At 34.7% G+C, this 27,921-nt stretch overlaps 1 protein-coding gene across 2 annotated transcripts in view; it reads left to right on the top strand.

Annotated features, from left to right (window-relative positions):
• PHTF2 (putative homeodomain transcription factor 2) overlaps positions 1-27,921 on the top strand; it is a 129,062-nt gene that overhangs the window by 97,937 nt on the left and 3,204 nt on the right. For both annotated transcript variants that reach the window (XM_065939942.1, XM_065939944.1), the window contains exons 10-16: positions 5,166-5,384; positions 12,797-12,925; positions 14,416-14,688; positions 14,918-15,049; positions 17,235-17,321; positions 21,933-22,088; positions 22,960-23,055. In XM_065939942.1, coding sequence (XP_065796014.1) covers positions 5,166-5,384; positions 12,797-12,925; positions 14,416-14,688; positions 14,918-15,049; positions 17,235-17,321; positions 21,933-22,088; positions 22,960-23,055 — 1,092 coding nt within the window. The remainder of the gene's footprint in view (positions 1-5,165; positions 5,385-12,796; positions 12,926-14,415; positions 14,689-14,917; positions 15,050-17,234; positions 17,322-21,932; positions 22,089-22,959; positions 23,056-27,921) is intronic.

The following is a 27,921-nucleotide window of genomic DNA, read 5'->3' as shown; positions in this document are numbered from 1 at the left end:
TCCCATGTTAGACTTCCACAATTTGAAAAGGCTTTATAACTTCTAAATTATAGCAGTGTTACTATTCTAAGTGACTTCCTTCATGTCACTGTCACCAGTTACATTGCCCCAGACTATAAAATTCAATTCCTTTTTCTTCTATAACTCTGTATTTCTTTATTAATGTGTGTTTTTCTTTAAACCTTTTTTCCAGCTTTATTACATCTCTTGATGTTGTCATATCTCTGGAAACTATTTCAATAGAAAAAAATTTTTCATTCAGTTATATTTTCACATTTTCTTAAGGATAGAACATTGTCTTTCTTCAGGGCACATGAATTACTCCTTTTGTCATTTTCTGATAAATGTTGCCTTCTGCTCTTTTTGTACTATATTAGAATATATATTTTTTTCTTGATGGTTTAGAGTCAAACTTCTGAAAAATCTAATATTATTCTATGTTGTAATATGAAAACCTTAAGAGTTTTAAGATTAAAGGAGTTACTTGTTTTTTCTATGCTTTTCTTTGTGATTCTGTCTCTAGTTAATCTTTCTTGTGAACTATGGCTGTTTCTTCTGTTAGTGGCTGCCGTTAGAGAGACACTTAATGCCAGTGTGTCTGCTCATTGCCTCTTCGCCCACAACTGATGTTCCATCTCCTGTTCCTAAGCCAGATAACCACGCTTGTGAGATTCATAGTCTATAAACAGGTGAAAGTCTGTTGGTCCTGGAAAGGATTCAGAACCTTCTATAAAAAGAGGTCTCCACTCTCCTATAGAATAAAGTATTTGGCTTTAAAGTTACTTTTCTTTACCCAGATCTTTACTTTTCTTGAGTTGCAGCTGTATTTTGAGATATTGAGTTTCTTTTTTTTTTTTTTTTTTAAACTGTTTATTTGGCTACACCAGGTCTTAGTTACCGTGTGTGGGATCTATTTTCCTTGTCAGGGATCGAACCTGGGCCCCCTGGATTGGGAGCTAGGGGTCTTAGCCACTGGACAACCAGGGAAGTCCTGATATTGAGATTCTTGAAGGACAGAACATTATTCTGCTAGTCTTAACTTTTAAATAAATGTTTCTTCAACTCTTCCAGATTCCAAGCTAAGTAAGGCTGATAATTAATGAGTAGGCATTGGTTTTTAAATCTTTTAAAAATGATGTAAAAGATTACATTAAAAATAAAACCAGATCTTCAAATTCTTCATCTGTGAAGTGAGGAACTTGAGACTAGAGGATATTTAAAGGCTGTATTTCAAAATTTTTTACTCTCAAGTTAAACCAAGAATAACTGAAAAGTTATTCTTATTTTTTATTAAAAAAGCAAAACAAAACCTCCTTTGAATAAGTAAAATTCAAATAGGATTTATAGTGTTGTTTTGCATCTATATGTAGTTATTGCTGTACTTTTCAAATTACTGGTGATACTGTTTTCTTTTAGGGTGAGGCACAAATAAATCATTTGGGGAAACACTTTGTGCAGGAGCAGGACTGATGGGCCTCACCAAAAGAGTACTTTTCAGGAACTCAGCTGTTTGTCGTAAGCCTCCCAGATGTTAGCATCTGTAGATGTACTTTGTAGGGGCGTTTTGTTTTTCAGGAAGAAATCATCCAATCTTCTACTGGCATGGGAGTGGTAGGTACTATACCATGCTGTCATGGTGTTTGGCACCAAGGGGATTGGGGATGAGGTGTGATCTTGCCATTCAGTATCTTGGACTTTGACTTAACCCTCCTGCCTTTTACCCCTCAACTCCCTACCCTGGTTCCTTGGCTGTTTCTGCTGGGTTTCTTCTGATGGGTTTCTTCCAGTCTCCTATTGGGAAGGTGGTGGTGGAATTACTTGGTTATCTGGGATATAGGAGGTGTCCTGGGTAATTGGTAGCTCCTTTTAAGCATTCGTACTATTTCTTAGCTCTGTCTTGCTTTGTTTAACTCTGCAAGTGTCTCAGTTTTTATTTCTTGCTCTGAATTAGCTTTTCATCTGATGATGGGAAGCATAATGAAGAAACAGTGGGCTTGGAGTCAGACGACTTAAGTGACTTTGGAAAAATTGTTTAGCTTACGTGAGTCTCAGTTTCTGCTTCTGTACAGTGGGGAGAGGAGGGGACTGGCCTCATCAGATTGTTAGGTTTGAATAAGATTATGCATAATTGCCTGGCACAAAGCATTTATGTTATAAATGCTTCGTCCCTTCAGCTATTTCAGTTCAAATAAATAGTCTTTCTTAATATGATTGTATCCTCAATTGAAACTACCAGTCTAGAGATTTGAGATAAGCAGAGGAAACCATATTAAATGACCTATTGAGCTATTTTCTTCAGTTCTAAAATTTCCTACTTTTAGGCTTAATTCAGCAATTTGTAGTGAAATTTAAAGTGGCCATTAACCACCTAAATATTACAGGTAAAATTCTGTTTGAAATGTAAACAATTATAGGTAATAATTTTTAGATTTTACATTTGTGAAACGGCCCACTCATCAATGAATATTTGATGAAATATGTTTATTAAGAATTACATAACATTTTTTTAATCCCTGAAATCACCCATTAGTTTCACTTAAACAGTTATCAGGCCTTTAATCTTATTACTTATATTTGTATCTGGTTAGCAAGTCTGCATCAGAAATTAGTTACAGATAATATAGTTTCATAAAAAATTTTGATTTAGCAATTACTGATTACTTAATACAGTGTGTCTTCCTATCTAATGAAAACAGCTTATGTTTCAAATATTATGGTTGACATTACTGAGTCTGAAGTATTTTGGGAGTATATGTCTTAAAACAAAGTTGACTTATTTTTACCCTTTTTTCTTTCTTTATTCATTTTCCTGCTCAGCTCTTCTGGAAAATTTTTCTCTCTCAAACCATGCTCCTCCCATAAATACTCTTATCAGTACACTAAATTTATGTTTATGTTATCCCATCCTAGTATCAATAAATTAATTATCAATAATATATCTAATTCATTTAAGATATTTTGTTATTTGTGCTAATGATGGCCAAAAAAAAGTGTTTGGTTTCTGTCTTTCATGAACTTATAGTATATTGAAGAAGTTTGACATATTTGAGAATATGAACCACATTGAGCATTTAATTAACATAGATAAATTTCAGATGCCAGAAAACAACGCAAATTTGTCATTAAATGAACATAAAAAGTAATAACTTGCTTTAGAGACAAAATGATTGCTCTAAATAGAGAGTAGCTTTCTTTTTTCTTTTTTTTAAAATTTATTTATTTTAATTGGAGGCTAATTACTTTACAATATTGTAGTGGTTTTTGACATACATTGACATGAATCAGCCATGGGTAGAGAGTAGCTTTAAACTAACATTTGTTGAGCCCTTGCTTTGTACTAGGTTTGCATTAAAATCCACAGCGCTCATTTAATTTTCAGTATCTCTTTAAGGTAGGTAGTTTTATTCCCCATTGGTAGATGATTCAGTAACAATGACAGCTAGAAAGGGTAGAGATGGTATTTTCCTGATACTTTGTAGAGTAGACTTTAAAGGAGAGTAGGATTAGCAGTAAGTGCTAGGAACATGATTAGAGGCTAGAGTGGCAAAGAGCAAGTGGTGTTGAGAGGCTAGGGAGGAGCCCAGTGTCGCTGTAGAAGTAGACAACAGGGTCCGAAGTAGCACATTCAAAGACAAGCATGCAGGTTGAAGGAATGTGAGAAGCCACAGAAAGATTTTAGTCTGAGGAATGAAAGAGCAGCTGCACTGTGGGAAGGTTAATCTAGAAATAGGGAAAGGTCTTTCAGATAGGGGTCAATAAGGAAGGTCTTACAGCAAATAAAGTGTGAATGATGAAATCTGAACTGTTGTGGTAACATGGCAAAGAGAGAGGAATAAATATAAAACATTTGCAAGTAAAATTGACAATCTTACCGACAGAGGATGGGTAAAAACAAATCCAAAAATTTCAGCGTACTTGACTATAAGGATGGCTATTACCATTCTTTATTTAGGAACTTATTAAAAAAAAAAAAAAAAAAGAGCAACTTCCCTGGTAGTTCAGACAGTAGAGCGCCTGCCTACAATGCGGGAGACCTGAGTTCGATCCCTGGGTCGGGAAGATCCCCTGGAGAAGGAAATGTCTACCCACTCCAGTATTCATGCCTGGAAAATCCCATGGACCGAGGAGCCTGCGGGGCTACAAAGTCGGACAAGACTGAGCGACTTCACTTTCACTTTCACTTTTGAATTAATTTAAATTAAAATTTTACTCAAAGGTATTTATTTTGTATTTGAAAAAACTCCTAGTGGAAAAGTATATTGATGAGAAATTATTTAACTTATGCCTTTTAGTTTTTCACTTTTTTTTTAAAACCATAGATTATCTAAAAAACCTGGGGCTTCCTGGGTAGCTCAGCTGGTAAAGAATCCACCTGCAATTCAGGAGACCCTGGTTCGATTCCTGGTTAGGAAGTTCCCCTGGCGAAGGGATAGGCTACCCACTCCATTATTCTTGGGTTTTTCCTGGTGGCTCAGATGGTAATGAATCTGCCTGCAGTGTGGGAGACCTGGGTTCCATCCCTGGGTTGGGAAGATCCCCTGGAGCAGAGCATGGCAACCTACCCCCTGTATTCTTGATTGGAGAATCCCATTAACAGAGGAGCCTGGCAAGCTATAGTCCATGGGGTCGCAAAGAGTCAGACATGACTAAGCACAGGACACATCTAAAAAACACAAATTGGCAGTTATCTTCCTGGTATAGAGTATTCGTTAATTTTATATCAATTTATTGAACTTCTGTTTGGAAAACAAAAACAGTAGATATATGAAACCTGTTGTTGCTTAAAAAAAAAAGACTAGAGTAAGAAAAGAACTTCACTAAATATATCAGTTAAGGTGGGTTAGTATTCACTGACTATGCAGTCCATATGGATTTAGGCTAGTCTTTGAATTCTGAACTTTGTATAAAGTTTAAGAGAAAACAGGCACAGCTTTTGCCTGCAAAGTAACACTGGAGCTAAGATGTGAAATCACATTTTGATATGAGAAAATTTTGTTACTCCTTAAAAATAATATGTATTTTAATGTTTTGCTGTTTATTTCACTGTCATTTGGCAGTGTGTTCATTGTTTTAGTAAAAAGTAGCAATATATGTTTCTGATAAAATCCATTGAGTTGGAAAGGGTACATAAATTGTATTAATGTCAAAGAATATCTTGATTTCAGGATGCCCCTAAGTCGGGTACTAGTTGCAGCTCTCGCTGTTCAAGTTCCAGACAGGATTCTGAGAGCACAAGGCCAGAGTCTGAAACAGAAGATGTGTTATGGGAAGACTTGTTACACTGTGCAGAGTGCCGATCATCTTGCACCAGTGAGACAGATGTGGAAAATCCTCAAATTAATCCATGTGTGAAAAAAGAATATAGAGACGACCCTTTTCATCAGGTTGGTTTACAGTGTTGGATTATGTGGGGCTGTTGGTCCAGCTCCTTTGAATGTATGTACATTTTACAGAGGTGAGAGAAAACTTACATTCAATTAAAATAATGTTCCCCTATTTTTATTTTTATGTGACCTGTGATCTGGCTTCATAGGAACATAGAATCTCAGTATTTATATAGGGATTGTCAATCACCTTGCAAACACATGTTCCTAAGAAATTGTTGGTAAATAGAATTTTCTAAGTCAGATTGTACTTTAGATGTATTAGTCCTTTTCTCACTAAGCATACTTCGTGGTCAGATTCATCTATACCTGTGACCTTAATTCCACACACATATATGATTATAATTCACAAATCTACACCTCATGAATATCAGATTTCTATTTCAAAGTGCCTGTAGTAATGCTATCCAACAAAAATAAAATGAGTTACATACATAATTTAAAATCTTCTGGTAGTCTCATTTAAAAAGGTAAAATTTGCTTAAATATGTTTTGTTTAACCCCGTATATTCAAAATATCATTTCAATATATAACTACTATGAGAAGATCCAGTGTACTTCAACTAAGACCCAATGCAGCTAAATAAATAAATTAAATAAATACTTAAAAAAAAAAAAGAAGAAGCATAACTCTGACAAGTTGGAGAAAGTGAAGGAATGTATTGGTCCCCAGCTACTAGATGTGAAGATGGGAGAGCTCTTACATGCATAGGAGAAAAACAGGTGGGAAAATCGGTACAGTTTTGGTTTCTTAGAGTTCTGGAGAAAAGGTATACTTAGGAAGCCTAGCCTCCAACAGGACAAGGAACACATCCTCTGCTGAAACAGGCAGGGGAGGAAGAGTGCATGAAGCAAGTCAGACCATGAGAGTTACTGCATGATCTCTATTCTTTGAAGTGCTGGAGGCCAGATGATCTCTTAATAGTAAAGAAGTGAGATGATAGGATAAGGGACTTGTGGATAGTGGTGAAGACTTCGCATTATCATTTATGGAAAATGGAGATGGTGAGGAGAGAGTATATGTTTGTGTTCAAGCCATATAACACATTAAAAGAGTCACAGTCCTACTTGGTTGAGTGGAATCTTGGTTTAGCTGGAATCTAAAACTATGAATTTGTAGCTGCCCATTCCACACATTTTCCAAAGCAAACCATTCAGCATTACAGTAATTCAAGCCTATGCTCCCAGTCACTGGTGCTGAAGAAGCTGAAGTTGACTAGTTCTATGAAGATTTACAACACCTTCTAGAACTAACACCACAAAAAGGTGTCCTTTTTATCATAGGGGATTAGAACACAAAAGTAGGAAGTCAAGAGATAATCAGAGAAGCAAGTTTTACCTTGGAGTATAAAGTGAAACAAGGCAAAGGCTGACAGATTTTGTCAAGAGAACTTGCTGGTCATAGCAAACACTCTTTTCCAACAACCCAAGAGATGATTCTACACATGGACACCACCAGATGGTCAGTATCGAAGTCGGATTGATTATGTTCTTGGTACCTGAAGATGGAGAAACTATATTTAGTCAGCAAAAACAAGATCTGGAGCTGACTGTGGCTCCGATCATGAGCTCCTTATTGCATAATTTAGGCTTAAATTGAAGAAAGTAGGGAAAACCATTCAGGTATGACCTAAATCAAATCCCTTTTGATTATACAGTGAAGGTGATGAATAGATTCAAGGGATTAGATCTGTTAGAGTGCCTGAAGAACTACGGAAGGAAGTTCATAACAATATACAGGAGGCAGTAACAAAAACCATCCCAAAGAAATGTAAAGTGGTTGTCTGAGGAGGCTCTATAGATAGCTGAGCAAAGAAGAGAAGCAAAAGAAAAGAGAGAAAGGGAAAGATATACCAAACTGAATGCAGAATTCCAGAGAATAGGAAGGAGAGAGAGAGTCTTAAATAATGCAAAGAAATAGAGGAAAACAATAGAATAGAAAAGCCTAGAGATCTCTTCAAGAAAATTGGAAATATCAAGGGAACATTTCATGCAAGGATGGGCACCATAAAGGGCAGAAATGGTAAGAACCAAACAGAAGCAGAAGAGATTGAGAGTACATAGAAGAAATGTACAAAAAAGAATCTTAATGGCCCAGATAACCACGATGGTGTGGTCACTCACATAGAACTGGATATCCTAGAGTGTGAAGTCAAGTGAGCCTTAGGAAGCATTACTACTAACAAAGCTTGTAGAAGTGCTGGATTTCTAGGTGAGCTGTTTAAAATCCTACAAGATGATGCTGTTAAAGTGCTACACTGAATATGCCAACAAATCTGGAAAACTCAGCAGTGGCCACAGGACTGGAAAAGTCAGTTTTCATTCCAATTTTCCAAAGAAGGGCAATGCCAAAGAATGTTGAAACTACCATACAGTTGCACTCATTTCACTTGCTAGCAAGGAAATACTCAAAATCCTTCAAGCTAGGGTTCAATAGCATATGAACCAAGAACTTCTAGATGTACAAACTGGATTTAGAAAAGGAAGATGAACCAGAGGTCAAATTGCCAGCATTCATTGGATCATGAAGAAAGCAAGGGAGTTCCAGAAATTTCTGCTTCATTGACTATGCTAAACCCTTTGACTGTGTAGATCTCAAAAAACTATGGAAAATTCTTAAAGAGATGAGAATACCAGACCACCCTACTTACCTCCTGAGAAACCTATGTGAGGGTCAGGAAGCAACAGTTAGAACTGGACATGGAACATCCGATTTTCCAAATTGGGAAAGGAGTACATCACGACTGTATATTGTCACCTGCTTATTTAATTTATATGCAGAGTACATCATGCAAAATGCCGTGCTAAATAACTCACAAGCTGGAATCAAGATTGCAAGGAGAAATATCAACAACCTCAGATATGCAAATGATACCACCCTAATGGCAGAAAGTGAAGAGGAACCAAAGAGCATCTTGATGAAGGTGAAAGAGGATAGTGAAAAAGCTGGCTTAAAATTCAACATTAAATAAAACTGAGATTATGGCATCTGGTCCCATCACTTATGGCAAATAGAAAGGGGAAAAGTGGAAGCAGTGACGGATTTTATTTTCTTGAGCTCCAAAATCACAGCCAATGGTGACTGCAGCCATGAAATTAAAAAAGATGCTTGCTCCTTGGGAGGAGAGCTATGACAAACCTCGACAGCATATTAAAGGCAGAGACATCACTTTGCTGACAAAGGTATGTGTAGTCAAAGCTTTGGGTTTTCCAGTAGTCATGTACAGATGTGAGAGTTGGACCATAAAGAAGACTGAGTGAAAAGAATTGATGCTTTTGAACTGTGGTGTTGGAGAAGACTCTTGAGAGTCCCTTGGACTGCAAGGAGATCTAACCAGTCAATCCTAAAGGAAATCAACTCTGAATATTCATTGGAAGGACTAGCGCTGAAGCTGAACCTCCAATACTTTGGCCACCTGATGCAAAGAGCTGACTCACTGGAAAAGACCCTGATGCTGGGAATGATTGAAGGCAAAAGGAGAAGGAGGTGGCATAGGATGAGGTGATTAGATAGCATCACCGACTTACTGGACTTGAATTTGAGCAAACTCTGGGTTATAGTGGAGGACAGAGGAGCCTGGTGTGCTGTAGTCCATGGGGTCACAAAGAGTTGGACATGACTTAGCAACTGAAAAATAACAGTTTTACACAGTTGTATGATATTCTCTAGAATATTGTTTTAATAATTATAATAAAGATTTAATAAGCATTGGCCCTATATATCATCCATTGTGCAAAGTAATCTAGATACATTGCCTCATATAATCTCCATGATCTATGTCAATGTAGTTTGTTTTTTGCTTCATAAATGAGATGAAGGCTCAGGATTAAATAATGCACCCAGAGTCACACAGTGTAGGTGCCAAGTAGTTGCTATTGAAGGGACAGAAAAGGGGATGCTATGCTGGTTAAAATAGTGGATATGGCAAGAAGCTAGACATGTTAAATTGAGAAGGAAATATGAAGAAGAGACTGATAGGTTGAAGAATACGTGTGTTCAAGGAAAAGTGTGTTTTAAATGGAAGGTTAGAGGAATCTTTCCTCTCTGGTAAGATGAAAGATTGTGGTTAGAGGCTCATTTCAGAAGTAGGCATTTCTGTGTGGTGACAGGGTCTAGGGTGTGGTCATGGGACTAGCTGAAGATCCCTCGAATTTAAGAAGTGAAAAAAAAAAAAAACAGTGAATAATGCATGGGAAAAGGGTGATGGATGAGTCACCTGTATATTCATCTAAGTCAATGAGGATAATAACTGGATTTTAGGTTTATGAAAATGTCTGAGCTCTTTTCTCAGCAACCGCATAAGTGGCACAGAGGTAGGGACCACACATTGCTTTGCTCATTGTTGTATCACACAGTGCTTGGTACATAGTAGGTGCTTAATATTAGTTGAGTGAAATAATGAAACAAAAATTTTCAAAAGGTGCTAAGTAGACTTTTCTTAAATGATTAAAAATTTTGTTGTAATGATTGCTCTATAGAATAAATTTTGGTCCTAAATCTATTATATATCTTTTTTCCTTTTTTTTTTTTTGGTAAGATAATTTTTTTTTTCTTTTTTTACTGTTTTACTCTACATATTAATTACAGTATTCTAGGTTTACAGTGGTTTTGCTCTTTGATTTAGGACGATTTCACATGCATTTTGTATTCTCTGGCTTCTAAAGACAAGCTCATATTTTCAGTCTTAGCTGAAATTAGCTCCCTTTAATGAAAAGCTGCCTTTTTTGTTTGTTTGTTTGTTTGGCTAAGATCTGTATAAGGTTTGGAAGGCCCTTTCCTGCCTACGATAAAGACTGGAAAATTCCTCCCCATGAAGCACTGAGCATTTCAGTCAGTGTGTTCTAGCCAGTGTGTCACCAAATATGTAGTTTTATTTTATTTTCTTGGTAAATAGTTACTGAAATATTTCTAAAAGAGAAAATTTTTATTCTGTAGCCATGGATGAGCATATAATATAATATAAAGGCGCATTCCAGGGGCTTCCCTGGTGACGCAGTAGTAAAGAATTCACCTGCCAATGCTGAAGACATGGTTTCGGTCCTTGTATCAGGAAGATCCCATGAAGAAGGAAATGGCAACCCATCCCAGAATTCTTGCCTGGGAAGTGCCATAATAGAAGAGCCTGACAGGCTACAGTCCATGGGGTTGCAAAGAGTTGGCACAACTTAGTGAGGGACCACACAATGACAAAGACACATTCGAGTGAAGTTCATTTTTCAGTGGGTAAAGCCGTACTTACTGCTATAGTTCCCAGAGGTGGAAACTTCAAGAAAGCTTTGAATGAACAGGGAGCAAAGCAATTGAGATTTTGATAAGAATAGTAAGTATTGAATGAGTTCTAAACTTTAGCTTGAAAAACATAGCTAAAATAACCTGTTATCTGATGAAGCTCTTGATGTTTTCTTTGAGACTTTAAAAAAGTCTTTCATGTACCAAAGGCAGTGTATATTTCAATAAGACTTTTTTTGAGTACATTACACATGTACACACACATTCCTATTTATCTTTTTAAATTCTCCAAGTTTTAGTTGCTTTCTATGTTCTTGCCTTTTTCCTTTCTAGAAGTAGGAAAATGCTATCAAATGCTAGTTAGAAGGTACCTGAGCAAAATGAGTACTTTCAGAATTAGAGTGAAGAATTTTTTGATTTCCTATTTCTTTTTCTAGATGGACATTCTTGGTATTGTATATCTTGCTTCATATAATTCACTGTTACAGACTGAGAGTTTAAAAAAAAGGAGCCTGTATATCGATGCTTTAATCTATTACCTCTGTGGTTTAACACTCTTTGCATTCAGCTTCTCATACTTGTTCCAGGCTTTTTTGTTTCATCATTTTTCATAATTATTATAGTTTCAGGGAAATTTTGACATTTTAGTGTAAATTATTTCTGTTTTGTTTGGGGATAAATTATAAAATACAATTTGAGGAATTAGGTGGATGTTTAATTACTCCTGTCAGTATCACATAGCTCTTAAGGTTCTCCAGTAATGAAATGTATACTATGAAGGTTAATGTTTATTAAGATACTCTGTTTTTGGAATAGATAAATTTTCAGAGGAACTGTCTTGGTAGCCAAATAGCTACACATAATAGGGCTTTGCCAGCAGCATGACTACTGGTGTTATGGTTTGCCTATATAACTGTTCATCACTTTTTTTACTCTGTGTACATAAATGTGGTATATTAGCTTTACAGAAAGAAAATTAATGTGTGAGGTAGAGTAATAAGTTCCCCTATTTATTTTATTGCATATTATTATGTTACTTTTTATACCTTTAATTAAAATGAATCAGTGCAACTTTACTTCCTCCAGAGGGAAATATATTCTTTAAGTCTGCAGAAGCATATGTTTTATCATATTTCAATCACATTTTTATCTGCCAAAGAATATTTTAAAGTAGATTCTTTTGTTCATTGTTAGAAGTTCTTTCAATTAAATATGTTATAAAATAACTTAGAAATAATATAATATTAAAAATATCAATTGTATCTCATTCTGGAACTAATCTTTTTGGGGGGGAGGGACCAGTCTTTTTGTGTTATTTCTATTGATATCTGATAATATAAAGATTAGTGTTTTATTGTGTTACTATCTTTAACCCTCAACTGTCCTATTTTGAGGTTTTATTCTTTTAATTATAGATCTGAAACAAACAAAAAAAACAAACATACACTAAGTATATGATTTTGTTTGTAGTAAAGCTTTCAGCTTTTCTTTCTACCATTTTCTATTCTGTGAAACTGTGAGAGATACTTTATTTTACTTGGGGGAATACTTCTATTTTCTATGTGCTTCAGTTTGCAATATTTGCTCCAAAGAGAAAAGTTAAATGGATCCTTTGGAGAAATGCTAGATTTAAAAAAATCAGAAAAGTAACTAAATCAAGTATTAAGGGTAAGTGTATGTCTTTCTGGATGAGATTGTATCACTGTTTAGTCTTTCAGAAATGTTCAAATCTCAGCAATCATTTTCTTTCGTATCAGACATGCATAAGTTGAACAGTCAGTAATATGAATAATTAGTAATATGAATTTGATACACATTTGTCTTTGAACACTAGTATATTAGGAGTGATGTAAACAGATTGACAACTAAGTGCCTTTGCTGACAAATTTTAGAGTGTTTTTGAACAATCAGTTGCCCTAGTACAGGTTCTAAGAGTTCTTAACTTATATGCATTTTTATAACTGTAATTTCTTATGAGATATGTTCAATGTATATGCTAACTAATTTTAAGATAGAATTTTAGTGTCCTTGAAATTGTACATGAGATAGCTTTATATAGATACATATATCTGTTCTATAAATATAAATGCATTCACCAGTTTCTGTTTTTTAGTGTATGTAGATAAGATTTTATTTTGAAATGCAGTTAATATACTCACCAATTTCTGTTTATTTTTTATAGAGTCATTTGCCCTGGCTCCATAGTTCCCACCCGGGATTAGAAAAAATAAGTGCTATTGTATGGGAAGGCAATGACTGCAAGAAAGCAGATATGTCTGTCCTTGAAATCAGTGGAATGATAATGAACAGAGTGAGTTTTAAAATTTTATTTGTTTAGATAGTGATTATTAATATAGCAAATGATTACTGGAGTGTTATCTTTACAGGCTACTCACCTCATTTCTTCAACCTGAAAGAAAAAGTTCCTTGTTATTTGAGTGGTTTGTCACCAAAACACTCTCATTTTTTGGTGCTTTTCATTTTCTGATCAAGAATAGACCTTGATGGTTTAAAATTTTCTTTTATGTTATTCTTTTTTTTTTGCTTTCAGTGGACCAAATTTAGGAGCTGCTAAGTGTATCCAAGTGTTAATGAAAACATTTTTCTGTATCATTTATCCCAGTTCATTTATTTATTACTACTCAAAACATTAAAAAAGAGAATTTACACTGGAAAATTTCTATTGATGCTTGCCTCTTAAATATACAAGAGTAATGCAACTAATGGTAAAAGAATCTTAAGTCACTTGAAGATGTAGAATACAAATCCTACAGATTTAAGCTTCAGTTTCTATTATTCTTTTATTACATCATTACTACTTTTAAAATTTTGCCTAATTCTTATGGACAGCTAAGCATGATTTAACTTGCAGTTTTAAATTTCTTGTGTGTTGCTAACTAGAACTGTTGTGCATACTTTTATATAGGACAGGAATTAAAATAACTGGTTTCAGAAACTGAGCTACTTCCTATTACATATCTCCATGTGAGCTATGAAAAGCTATTGACAAGGAGTCTCCAAAAACTTGCATCTAGTTAATGCTCTGTACCTTATTTGTGAATTTTTGCATGCTATGCAATATGATGTTAAGGTAGCTAGATGATATTTAAAATCCCTCCCAGTCCTGCCAATTTTATATTTTCCATTATTTAATTTCCAAATTCCTTTTTTTCTTATAATTCCCCTGCCCCTTTTTCCCTCGCTCTTATTTAATTTTTACCCCCTAACATATTCTCTTCTGAAATGGTTTCAGTAAACAATATATATATATATATATATATATATATATATATATATGTATGTATATATACATAAAAGAAAGTAGTTTTGTAGTTTAAGGAGATTATCCATTTGTATTGTGAACTCTTTGAAGAAGAACATAAAGTGTAAATTCTAGATTTTTTTTCTTTAACTGGATTTAAGTGGATACAAGAGCTCCTCATTCTTTTCAGTATTCTAGTATTTATAAATATTTCTAAATTTTTAAATAATGAGATAAGTAGAATATTTTTTTCAAGATCCAAGTAAGATCAGGTAAGTAAATCCTTTTGCCTGTACTTAATGAATTAGAGATCTGATAATGAACTGTTTTTAAAAACTGAAAAATATTGACTTACGTTTTATGTGTAATAGGTTCTCAAACTTTGAGTAAATTTAAATTTCATTATTCAGGTATTAAAACTGATATATTTTAACAGTAATTTCATATTGCTCTAAATAAAATAATGCTTCATTAGGAATTAATTTTACTGTAGATAAAATTTGTGTACTTTTTTTTTTTTTTTCTCTCTATCTCTAAAGGTAAACAGCCATATACCAGGAATAGGCTACCAGATTTTTGGAAATGCAATCTCTCTAATCCTGGGTTTAACTCCATTTGTTTTCCGACTCTCCCAAGCTACCGACTTGGATCAACTCACAGCACATTCTGCTTCAGAACTTTATGTGATTGCGTTTGGTTCTAATGAAGATGTTATAGTTCTTTCTATGGTTATAATAAGTTTTGTGGTTCGTGTGTCTCTTGTGTGGATTTTCTTTTTTTTGCTCTGTGTAGCAGAAAGAACTTATAAACAGGTGGGTATAATATGGACGTCTCAATAGAGAATTTTATCCTTTTCATAATATTCACGGTATCCCTGAAGTATTTTGGTGTTTCATTAAATCATTTTGACATGCTAATTGTTTCCCCATTTTGTTTTTATAATAGTTAACAAAATAAAACCATAATAACTTCTATTTTGTTAATTTTTGTTTTTATGTGGTAATCTACTTGAAAATTAATTTTTATTTTAATCTTTTTTAGCGATTACTTTTTGCAAAACTCTTTGGACATTTAACATCGGCAAGGAGGGCTCGAAAATCTGAGGTTCCCCATTTCCGATTGAAGAAAGTACAGAATATAAAAATGTGGCTCTCTCTCCGATCCTATCTTAAGGTAGAATGGTAGTGATAAAAGTACTTTTAATGTGCTGGCTCCCTCTCATAGTTCCAATTCTTTGTCAGTATGTATGTATGTCTAGATTTATAGTCAGATTTGTACTCACATGGTGCTATGTGGCCACGTCTAGTGTTCATTTTGATCCATATGCAGAAATTCAAAATGTTAAACTGGTCCTTTACAGTAAAACATCTGAATTCCAAAAGGCTTAAATGCATTTTAGGTAGATGATTCAAGATCAGGTTGTCCTAGATTTATCTTTGTTCATAAATATCATCAACTACTACTACTCATTTAAAAGCTAGATTAAAGATTTTGTTTCTACAATAGAATGATTATATCACAAGCCAGCAGAGGGAGCCCACTGCTTAAAAAAGGAAATTAAAAAAATGTCAATGAGCTACCTCACTGAGGTGGCCTATTACTATTTGAAAACTTTAGCTTCCAACTCTAAGCCATCCTTCTTATGCCATTCTTTTCCTTTAATCTTTTAAAATAACTTTCCTAATTATGGAATTAAGATATAAAAGCTGAGGAGGGAAATGGGAAACATCTGAATTAGTTTTAGGAGGCATTTCTTCTGAGGATTATTTCTTTGTTGCATAGCAATAAATTTCATTGTGTATGGAGTAATCATAACTTAGTAAAATTGACCTAAAGGCCAACTGTCCTCTGACATGCTTAGATCTTTAATGACTTTTATTTTGAGGTAACAAGGAAAAAGTAGAAAACTTTTGCATTATTTGTCTATACTTCTGTTTTAAAAAAAATTCATTATGCTGTTTATTTAACTTGTTAAATTCAGCTAAGTTAGTCTTCATTGGGCAATGCCACAGATCAGTGTAGATTGTTTTTTCTCACTGTGGAAGGATGGATATGATCCTTGTTACCTGTCTTAGTGAGAAGCCACCTAAAATTTTCTCTCCTTATCATCCCTGAGCAGGTATTGCATTCTTTTATGCATTGTTTATTTTAGTCAATAAACATTGATTTAATGTTAACCATGTGCCATTCACTATTGGTGAGATGAAACTCTCTGCCATTAGGAGCTCATTCTTCAGTGAGGGAAACATGTAACCCGAGGTCTAGGAATTATCTTGAGTACTGACTTCCTCTCTTGGATTTCCAGCATTCAGTTTATCACCAGTTCCCACCCTTTCTGCTTCCAAAATGTATCTCAAATCCATTTACTTCTCTCTCTTTTTATTTCCCCACCCTAATTGCAGCCACCAATTATCTCCTGTATTGGATTACTGCAGTTACATCTTATATGGCCTTTAGTGTTCCTGTTTCCTCCTTTTAATATTTTTCTCAGTTTGCTACCAGAGGTGTCTTAAAAATGTAGATTTGACCATATTCTTAAAACTTTCTGAAAATTCTCCACTGATCTTAGGATGTAGAACCAAATCTTAATAGGGCTTTTAATGCCCTTTGTGACTCAGCTGCTGCAGATAGCTTGTCCCTCTTGTCTCATTTTGAAATACTTTCCTTCCTGCATTCCAGTCAGACTACACTGCTTCAGTGCTTTGAATGTACTGTGAGCTTTTCTGTTTTACACTCTTGCACTTGCTTTTCCTTCTACCAATAACACTGCTGTGTGCCATCATGCTACTGCACCCTACTTTGGTGTAAATATCACTTCCTTGGAGAGATCTTCCCAGGCCTACACAATCTTTCTGAGAGTTAGGAGTATGGGCCTGGGAACCTCTCTGTAAGGAAGTGATATTTGTACCAAACTTGTCACCAATGTTCTGAAAGCATTGTATACCTTTCCTTCATAGCTCTCATCACAACTTGCAAGTATATCTGTCTCTGTGAACCTGATGTTTGACTCCTTGTCTGTTTTGTTCTCTACTATATTTCTCGCATCTAGCACTGTCCCTCATTCTGAGCAGGTGTCCAAAAAACCTGTTGAATAAATGGTTAGAGTTTGACAAAATGGAATATTTGGGAGTTATCCTTCTACAAATTCTAGGCTATCTATTCACCATTTTTCATTGTGTTGCAAATCCTCAGGCAATAGTAACAGTTTATAATTAAAATTCATGTCACAAATTAGGTATATTTTCAATGTCATAAGCTATGGTCAATGTGCAGTGATGGATCAGTACCTTAGTTGAAACATGAAATTAGCTGCTAATTAGTAAATATATTTAAAAGTATTTTCACTTTTTTCCCCCAGCGTCGAGGTCCTCAGCGATCAGTTGATGTCATAGTTTCATCTGCTTTCTTGTTGACTATCTCAGTTGTATTTATCTGTTGTGCCCAGGTGAGTTAACTTATTCAGTGTAGAACTTAGATAATCAGATCTATAAATATTCAACCTCCAAGACTTTCTAATAATAAAGTAATAAGTGATTTGAAATTGAATTTTTACAGTTTATTTTTTTCAGTAGAGTAAGTAAATGCATCTTACTTATTTACATGATGAACAATGACTAACTTATTTTCAGGTATCTATTAATTGAACATAAAATAATTAGCTTTTGTCTACAATTCACCTTTATTTCCCCAAACAAACTGATGAGTGTCTAGAGTTAGGAAATTTTTCAGACTATTTTCCATGATCTCTGCTTTATTCACATTTAATATTAACTTTATTTTATACCTGAATTATCACTGTGACTTAACTGCCTCATCTCTGAAGAAAGAATTCTCATTGACCAAGATAAGTCAGGAAGTACAAAAGCATCTCAGGATATATTCTATGCTATGAAATTTAAACTTCCATTTCAAGTAATAACATATGCTAGATTACCTGAAAATTCTTCTGGTTTAAAACATACAATTCTGGGGGAAAATAAACAGCATCTTAATATGTATAAGTGAGCTGTTTTATAAATATACATATTGCTTGTATATTTCAGTTTATAACACAGTAAGGGGCCAAAAATGAGGATAAAAGTGAAAAACAGAGCAGTTAAGTATATGTGTTAATGTTAGGTTGAAGTGCTTTGTTGGTGTTAGTATGTGAGAGACTTGAGATTTTACGCCCATTTGAGAACGGGAGATGAGGCCTTGATCTGCTGTACCTCCTTATACATAAGCTACAGGGCCAGAATCCTCAAAGGCCTACAGTCTCGGTGAAAAGGTGCAATAAGAAAAAGTCTACCCAACAGCACAGGAAGACAATAAGGAAGCTTGGTCAGTTTTGCCAGGATTCTGGCCAAGGAGGCAGAGAAAGTCTCTCCTAAGAATATATAAATGTAGGTCAGCTTTTAATACAGGTTCAGGGTTCAAGTGTACATTACAGATCTTGTCTTGTAGCTGCTGTGTCAAGAAGTTAATATAACAAGATCCTAGACTCCTGGATACCTGAAAGAAGCTAGACCAAGACTGTTCTTGGGATATAACACCAACCCTAATCCTCATAGAATTTGCACAGTTAAAGCCCCTTCAGGTCTCAGAACACATGAAAAAACTTTCTAACATGAGTGAGTCAGCAAATTAACACATAGCAGGAGTACATCTCCAACAACTTCAGATCTGATCAGATAGAAACTATAAGCTTGTTTAAAATGACTGAAAATGTAGGTAACACTATTAAAAAAAAGAGCAGATAGATTTGAAAAACACCCAAGCATTGCTTCATAGCAGTTAAAAAAAGAAGTCACTGACATTAAAAACACAAGAAACAGAAGAAACAGCAAATTGAAGACAAAGATATTTGTTGAGCTGGGAGATGGAAGAAATTACCCAGAATATAGAACAGAGATGAAGAGATGGAAATATGAAAAGGAGATCCAACATATATCTAATAAGAATTTCATATTGAAAGAAGAGAGCAATATTTGGAGAGATGATGACTTAAGAGTTTTTCTGAATTAGTAGAAGACATTAATTTTCAGGTTTAGGAAGGACAAGAAGAACAGGAAGCCACAATAAAAACAAATTGACACTTTGGGTATATTATAGAGATACTGTAGTAGAGATACTGCCGAACACAAAAACGGAAAAATCTAACACAATCAAAGGAAGAAGACTGGTTTCCGTACTCACAATTGCTTGTTGCATTTCAGTCTTTTCTTCAAGGTTTTATTTCCATATTCCTGAAGGACATCCTGCAGTATTTTTGTCTCTAATGAACATAAAATCTATTTCTGTCAACAAAAGACACATGGAACATAATAACATTGTCAAGTTTTAAATGTAAAAAGATAGAAAAGTACATTGCAGATAAATACTAGCCAAGAGAAAGCTGGTAAAGTAACATTAATAGCAGATGAAATAGACTGTAATCTAAGACATGTTACTGGGATAGAGACAAACCTGACAAAAATTTTGAATTATTAGTCAGGAAGATCTAACAATTCTAAAATTGTGTGGTGTTATCACATAACTTCACTCTTATCTATATACAGCCTAAATCAATAGCACTGTAGTAAGGAATTGACAAAATGCCCCTTTGGGAGCTTTGAACACATTTCTTTCATAATTGATGAAGGAGACAAAAATATGAAGACGTGTATCTAAACAAGACAGTTAAAATTTTATTCTGAGATTGGACAGTACATACTCTTTTCAGACACAGAGCAGTTTATTAAACTTTCCCATGTACTAGGAGACAAAATGATTCTCAACTGATACCATACAGACCTCTAGTTATATACAGTTAAAGTAGAAAACAATGACAGCAAAAAGAAAACCATGCATTTGGAAATTTCAAAACATACTTATAGATGACAGTGTTTAAAAAGAAAACTCACAGTATTAAACTGAAATAGTTGAGAATTTTTTAAAAAAAGAATAGTAGTATATATTAGTGTCATTAAAGTTAAAAGCTTCTGTAGAAAGTTTTGTAGAAATGTTAATTAAAACTGACTCAAAAGTAACTGAAGTGCTGAGAAGACCCTGTAGCCATATAGCAGTATTGATTGAGTAGTTTGAAAATCTGCTACCAACAAAAATCCCCAAGACCCTTGTGATTTTTACAGATGAATTTTGCTGGATGTTTTAATAAACAAGTAATCCTAATCCTACACAAAAGATCTAGAGAGTAGAAAAAGGAAATATTCCCCCAATTCATTTAATGTACTTCATGTAACTTTGTTACCAAACCAGAGAGACAATATGAACACAGGAAACAGTGAACCAGCTTAGATGCAGAAATACTCAAAAGGTGAAGCCAGCAGTTAATAACAGTAAATATGCCATCACCTAGACAGCCCATCCCTGGGATGCAAACATTTTTGACTTTAGAAAAATCCAGTTATCTAGTTTGAACTCCTTTAGTTGATTAGAGAAGAAATCATCTGATCATCTCAATAGATTCAGAAAACAAATTGGTAAATTTTGATGGAAGATTCATAATAGAGTGACTGAAAAGTACTATTCTTAATTTGATAAATAAAAATCTTTCAAAAACTGGAACAAACATTGTACATATGATATTTATTATCTTTGAGATACTTTAAAATCAGGAATGGATGGGTGCTCTCTTTATCACTTCTAGTTAAGGAAGGTACTAACCAGTGAAGATAGGGAAAAGAAAGAAATTGTATAAAGATTGGAAAAAAAAATAGACTGTATGGATGTCTATGTACAATATACTAGTAACTTTCCAGACAAATTATTAAAAACATGACACATTTTTTAGAAGTGCAAGATCAACAAAAATGGATATAACCTCAATATAAAAGAATCAGTTTTGTTTCTACAAGTCAGAAATCGGCAAACTTCTGTAAAGGGCCAGTCTAAAATAAGACTTTTACCTGATACATTCAGTCTCTTATTTATTCTTCTCTCCCTAAAAATTGTTAAGTAATAAAAAAGCACCATAAATGACAAAAGAGAGTCTGTGAAAGAATACTGGCAAAATACATGGTTTAAGTAGCTTTGTTATTCACAAAAATAGCTTCAACAAATCAGAGAAAACAGACAACCTTATAGAAAAAGTTAGATACAAAATTTACAAAGTTAACTTAGAGAAGAGGAAACCCAGTGACCAGTAAGCATATGAAACATACTCATCTTCCCTAAGTAATTTGGAAAAGGAAAAGAGTAAGAGAACAATGTACACCCATTAGAATGGCAGGTATTAAGAAGTTGAATAATACCCAATTTGAACAGATATGAAGGCAAAGGGAACTCTGATCTGCTGCTGAGAGTATAAATTGGCACAACTGTTTTTAGAAACAGATCTGTAATATCTGCTAACACTGAATGTGTGACTATCCAAGGCTTTAGCAGTTTTACTCCTAGATATTAACTCCTGAAGAAGGTCTTACATGTGCACAAGAAGACCAGGAGAGGCATAAGAGAAAATTTTAGTTTGCAATGAGGAAATTGGCAACCCAGTGAATGTTATTTGATAGAGTAGGCAAATCCATTGTGGTTGATTCTTTTACTCTAATATCTTGCAGTAGTTAGTATGAATGAATTTAAGTTTAATGAATCATGGATAAACTTTGAAAACTTTAAATTAAAAGGCAAATTGAAGAATGATAAGGTCAATGTGATAGCATTTATACAAATTCCAACATATATATAACATAGCATAGTATAAGCATAAATACCTAGCTAAACTATAAAAGCTGAGTAAATGCAAAAGTCATTACCCTTACAGAGGGGTGGGGAAGAAGGGGAATGATGAAAGGAAAAGTTTAAAGGTGCTTCCTTTGACTCTTTACTCTTCTGTTTTTGAAAATCTAAAAAATATTGCAAGATGTTAAGATTTAATGAAAGTAAATATATGGGTTTTGATTACATCATACTCCATACCTTTCATGTGCTTGAAATATTTCCTAAGAAATGTCAAAAGTTTGAAAAATGTAACACTATATCCATGATCTATCTGTATGAAGTAAAATTTTACTTTCTTTTAAAGAAGAAATTTTTGAATCACATTCTTCTTCATATTGCCTTTTCCCTACATTTTTAGTTGCTTCATGTACATGAGATCTTCCTTGATTGTCACTACAATTGGGAACTGGTAATCTGGTGCATCTCGTTAACACTTTTTCTCCTAAGATTTGTTACCCTTGGATCAGAAACAAGTAAAAAATATAGCAATACCTCAATATTACTTACTGAACAGGTGAGAATTCATGTTTATTATGTTATAAATTAATGTCTGATACCTACACGTTAAAATAAAAAGTTTTCATTTACTTCAGAATTTTTCAGGAACCTCTATTAAGACCATTTATGTTGCAGAGCAAAACTTGAAATTTGGTAGCGCACAAAACTTTCTTCAGTGTTCTGCCTTGATACAGATTTCAAGTTTAAGCTACTGTTTCTGTGTCCCATTTTCATTTGATAAGCAGGAAATACTATTTGTAGAAATGTAGAAATCCCATTGTTGGGATATGTTTGCAGTGTAGCAGAGCCGTATTTGAATAAGCATAAACTTTTATTCAATAGAAAGTGTAAAGCCTAATAATTTTGATGCTTAACTTTATTTTGTATGAATTAAAAAAAAAAAGTTTTCCTTATTTCATAGGAATTATTTAAACAAACTTATTTCTAGTGAATTTGTTGAGTATTTTTGTCAGGAATAGTTTGATTTTTAGAAATTGGTAACCCTGTCAAACCAAGTCAGTTAGAGGGAAATGGGAAAGTAGGAAACAAACCAGCTGATTTGCTTTACTCTAGTTATTGTTTATTTTCTGTGTTGGTTTGGATCTGGGACTAAAGGGTTTCACATTTTAAATAATGAAATCCAGTTTTCCTTCTTTCAGCTTTTAATTACATTTGAAAAGTTAAAAAAAATTCTTTTCTTATTGTAAAATATTTGCTGTAAGAAGTTAGGAATATATAGTTAAGTGTGAAGAAGAATATTAATATCACCTATACTCTTAATAATAGAGAATTGCTGCTAATATTTAGCAAATGTTTTTCAGCTCCTCTTAAAAATGAGTATTATAATTTTAAGTATATTTAATTGTTAATTCTTTTTTTAATAAAAGATAAACCTCTACTTGAAAATGGAGAAGAAACCTAACAAAAAGGAGGAATTGACACTAGTGAACAATGTTTTAAAACTGGCTACTAAATTGCTAAAGGTAAGAGTGAAAATGAAAATGGACATCATGTAGTAAATGCTGTTCTAACTTTTCTTACTTTTTTGTTTGTAGATCCTACTTTGTGTTTGGTTTTCAGGATTATTGAAATTGTTTTCCAAATTATTTTTGAGCACATTCATGCTGTTTACATTTTATTTCTCACTGAAAAACTAATCAAAGTAATTCAGATCATTTCATTTTGAAATTTTAAGACTCCTAATAATGTTTAGAATATTGTAGAAGTTGGCATCTTTGGAAATTTTTGCAACCTAGAACTTAAAATAGATTTTTATAAAGAAGATTTGATGTTCATTTGCTATTTTTTTTTTCATTTTGTATTTCTCAAAATAGTAATACTGTTTACTTGGCCTGAGTTGGTTTAAAAAGTAGTAATACATTGTAGTAATCACTATAATAATTATATATCACCAATAAATAAATTTTCAAAGCTTTTTTGGTAGCAATCAAAAATAATGTAATTTCAGAATATCTGATCTCATAATATTAACACTTTCAGTTCAGTTCAGTAGCTCAGTTGTGTCTGACTCTGTGAGCCCATGAACCACAGCACACCAGGCCTCCTATCCATCACCAACTCCCGGAATTTACCCAAACCCGTGTCCGTTGAGTTGGTGATGCATTCCAACTATCTCATCCTTTGTCGTCCCCTTCTCCTCCTGCCCTCAATCTTTCCCAGCATCAGGGTCTTTTCTAGTGAGTCAGCTCTTTGCACCAGGTGGCCAAAGGATTGGAGGTTCAGCTTCAACATCAGTCCTTCCAATGAACACCCAGGGGTGATCTCCTTTAGGATGGACTGGTTGGATCTCCTTGCAGTCCAAGGGACTCTCAAGAGTCTTCTCCAACACCACAGTTCAAAAGCATCAATTCTTCGGCACTCAGCTTTCTTCACAGTCCAACTCTCACATCCATACATGACCACTGGAAAAACCATAGCCTTGACTAGACGGACCTTTTTTGGCAAAGTAATGTCTCTGCTTTTTAATATGCTGTCTAGGTGGGTCATAACTTTCCTTCCAAGGAGTAAGCATCTTTTAACTTCATGGCTACAGTCACCATCTGCAGTGATTTTGGAGCCCCCAAAAATAAAGTCAACCACTGTTTCCCCATCTATTTGCCATGAAGTGATGGGACCAGATGCCATGATGTTAGTTTTCTGAATGTTGAGCTTTTTTCACTCTCCTCTTTCACTTTTATCAAGAGACTCTTTAGTTCTTCTTCACTTTCTGCCATAACGGTGGTGTCATCTGCATATCTGAGGTTATTGATATTTCTCCCGGCAATCTTGATTCCAACTTGTGCTTCCTCCAGCCCCGCATTTCTCATGATGTACTCTGCATATAAGTTAAATAAGCAGGGTGACAGTATATAGCCATGACATAGTCCTTTTCCTATTTGGAACCAGTCTGTTGTTCCATGTCCAGTTCTAACTATTGCTTCCTAACCTGCATACGGGTTTCTCAAGAGGCAGGTCAGGTGATTCGGTATTTCCACTTTGGAGGTAATTTAATAAAATATCATCATCACTGCAGTGTTAGTAATTCCTTTCTTTCTTAAAAGGAAACTATTTTTTAAAATCTCTGCTTCTGTAACAAATTAAATGGAAATTTTAGAGTTGTTTATAAAGTGTTCATAGAATAGTAAGAAATTAGTTGTGTCTCAATGCTATGGTTACTTCTTCAGTTAGCTAAAATGCATTAACTGACTATAGATTGTGCCTCACAGTATATTAGGCACTGAAAGAGTTCAGAAGAGTTAGGTGGGTTTTGTTTTTTTCTATTTTTATTTATTTATTTATTTTTGGCTCTGCTGGGTCTTTGTTGCATCTTGGGCTTTTCTCTAGTTGTAGTGAGCAGGGACTACTTTCTAGTTGTGGTGAGCAGTGTTCTCTTTGTGGTGGCTTCTCTTTTTGTGGAGTATAGGCTCTTAAGCACATGGGCTTCAGTAGTTGCCAGTCCTGCTCTCTAGAGCACCGGCTCAGTAGATGTAGCAAATGAGCTTAGTTGCTCTGCAGCATGTGGCATCTTCCCAGACCAAAGCTCAAACCCATGTCTCCTGCATTGGCAGACAGACTTTTTTTTTAACCACTGAGCCACCAGGGAAGCTATGGGTGGGTTTTTTGACACACAAATGTCGAGTATCTTGAAAGTGTAGGCACTATGCTAACTAGGAGGAGGTTATAAAGATGAGACTTCATGTGAGCAGCTGCATTTGCAAAATAGAAATATAAAGTTAACCAAAATACAAAGCACAGCAGTGTGATCCTTTTTGATCAAACATAGTCTTCTATTCAGAACCTGGGAGATTGCTTTTTCTTTCTCTTTCTTCACAGCCAAGAAATTCTTGGGCCCATTGACTTACCCTCTCAAATATTGTCCAGTTCATCCTCTTTTTCCTGCCAATACTGCTCTAAGTCAGACCTGCATCATTTTCACTTGAGCTTCTGATACACTGAACTCTGAGGGCTTCTTCCTTCTGGTCTTGCTGCTCTCTAATCTGTATTTTTTTTTTTTTTTTTTTTTATTAGTTGGAGGCCAATCACTTCACAACATTTCAGTGGGTTTTGTCATACATTGACATGAATCAGCCATATTGTTACGCGTATTCCCCATCCTGATCCCCCCTCCCACCTCCCTCTCCACCCGACTCCTCAGGGTCCTCCCAGTGCACCAGGCCTGAGCACTTGACTCATGCATCCCACCTGGGCTGGTGGTCTGTTTTACCATAGATAATATACATGCTGTTCTTTCAAAACATCCTACATTCACGTTCTCCCCCAGAGTTCAAAAGTCTGTTCTGTACTTCTGTGTCTCTTTTTCTGCTTTGCATATAGGGTTATCGCTACCATCTATCTAAATTCCGTATATATGTGTTAGTATACTGTAATGTTCTTTATCTTTCTGGCTTACTTCACTCTGTATAATGGGCTCCAGTTTCATCCATCTCATTAGAACTGATTCAAATGAATTCTTTTTAACGGCTGAGTAATATTCCATGGTGTATATGTACCACAGCTTCCTTATCCATTCATCTGCTGATGGGCATCTAGGTTGCTTCCATGTCCTGGCTATTATAAACAGTGCTGCGATGAACATTGGGGTGCACGTGTCTCTTTCAGATCTGGATTCCTCAGTGTGTATGCCCAGAAGTGGGATTGCTGGGTCATATGGTAGTTCTATTTCCAGTTTTTTAAGAAATCTCCACACTGTTTTCCATAGTGGCTGTACTAGTTTGCATTCCCACCAACAGTGTAAGAGGGTTCCCTTTTCTCCACACCCTCTCCAGCATTTATTGCTTGTAGACTTTTGGATAGCAGCCATCCTGACTGGCGTGTAATGGTACCTCATTGTGGTTTTGATTTGCATTTCTCTGATGATGAGTGATGTTGAGCATCTTTTCATGTGTTTGTTAGCCATCTGTATGTCTTCTTTGGAGAAATGTCTGTTTAGTTCTTTGGCCCATTTTTTGATTGGGTCGTTTATTTTTCTGGAATTGAGCTTCAGGAGTTGCTTGTATATTTTTGAGATTAATCCTTTGTCTGTTTCCTCATTTGCTATTATTTTCTCCCAATCTGAGGGCTGTCTTTTCACCTTACTTATAGTTTCCTTTGTTGTGCAAAAGCTTTTAATTTTCATTAGGTCCCATTTGTTTATTTTTGCTTTTATTTCCAATATTCTGGGAGGTGGGTCATAGAAGATCTTGATGAGATTTATGTCGGAGAGTGTTTTGCCTATGTTCTCCTCTAGGAGTTTTATAGTTTCTGGTCTTACATTTAGATCTTTAATCCATTTTGAGTTTATTTTTGTGTATGGTGTTAGGAAGTGTTCTAGTTTCATTCTTTTACAAGTGGTTGACCAGTTTTCCCAGCACCACTTGTTAAAGAGATTGTCTTTTTTCCATTGTATATCCTTGCCTCCTTTGTCAAAGGTGAGGTGTCCATAGGTTCGTGGATTTATCTCTGGGCTTTCTGTTCTGTTCCATTGATCTTCTAATCTGTATTTCTCACATGCACGTCTGATATACTACTGCCCAAATTAAATTCCTTTCGTGCCAATCTTCTGTTACAGTTTGCCTAAAGAATGACCCTTACCTAAGTAGCCAGTTTTATAAAATTTATACTTGCCTTGTACAACCTGTAGCAATTCAAAGGTGCCATGTTCTTGTGTCTTGGGGAATACCTTCTCTCCTCCCATGCACCTTCTACTCTGGCCCTCTGCCATTTATACATATTTCTTTTGTGGGACTCATAGTTGAATTATTTCTTTGCTTGTCTATTAGCAGTCTAATAGGTGCTTCAGCATGGGGACTGAATCTTAACTTTCCAGAGTCTGCCATGGTGCCTAGCATATATAGAACTTTAAATATTTGAATCAGTCAATTAATTAATGAATCTACACATTAGAAAATTATCTCAAAGGGGGATTTTATATATATATATATATATATATGCATATATGTTTGTATATGTGTGTGTGTCTGTGTGTAGACAGAAAATTTGGCTAACTTTCTAATTGTGCAAAAATATATTGTTCTCTTTCTCTTTCAATTTCTATTGTTATAGTGAAAAATATTCTTTAACCTTGTAGCTACCAGACCAATAATTTGTCAGTCATTTGTCTGGGACAGAAATTGGAGTTACAAAGTTAGGTTATAGATTTCTTTTAAATGAAAGTCACTGTTTCTTAAGAAAACCTAAAAGTATATTTACTTACCTCAGGTTTAACCAAGTTTATTCTTTCTAAGACTATCATGATTTGTAACTGTCTTTTGAAATGGTGTTTGTAAAAATTCTCTTTGCATATTGCCCTGAATTAGTTTAACAACTAATTCTTAATGAATCTGGGTTCA

The sequence above is a fragment of the Muntiacus reevesi genome, chromosome 6 (assembly GCF_963930625.1).
Source record: "Muntiacus reevesi chromosome 6, mMunRee1.1, whole genome shotgun sequence".
In the NCBI taxonomy this organism is placed as follows: domain Eukaryota; kingdom Metazoa; phylum Chordata; class Mammalia; order Artiodactyla; family Cervidae; genus Muntiacus; species Muntiacus reevesi.
This window is presented reverse-complemented; position numbering and strand designations above follow the sequence as displayed.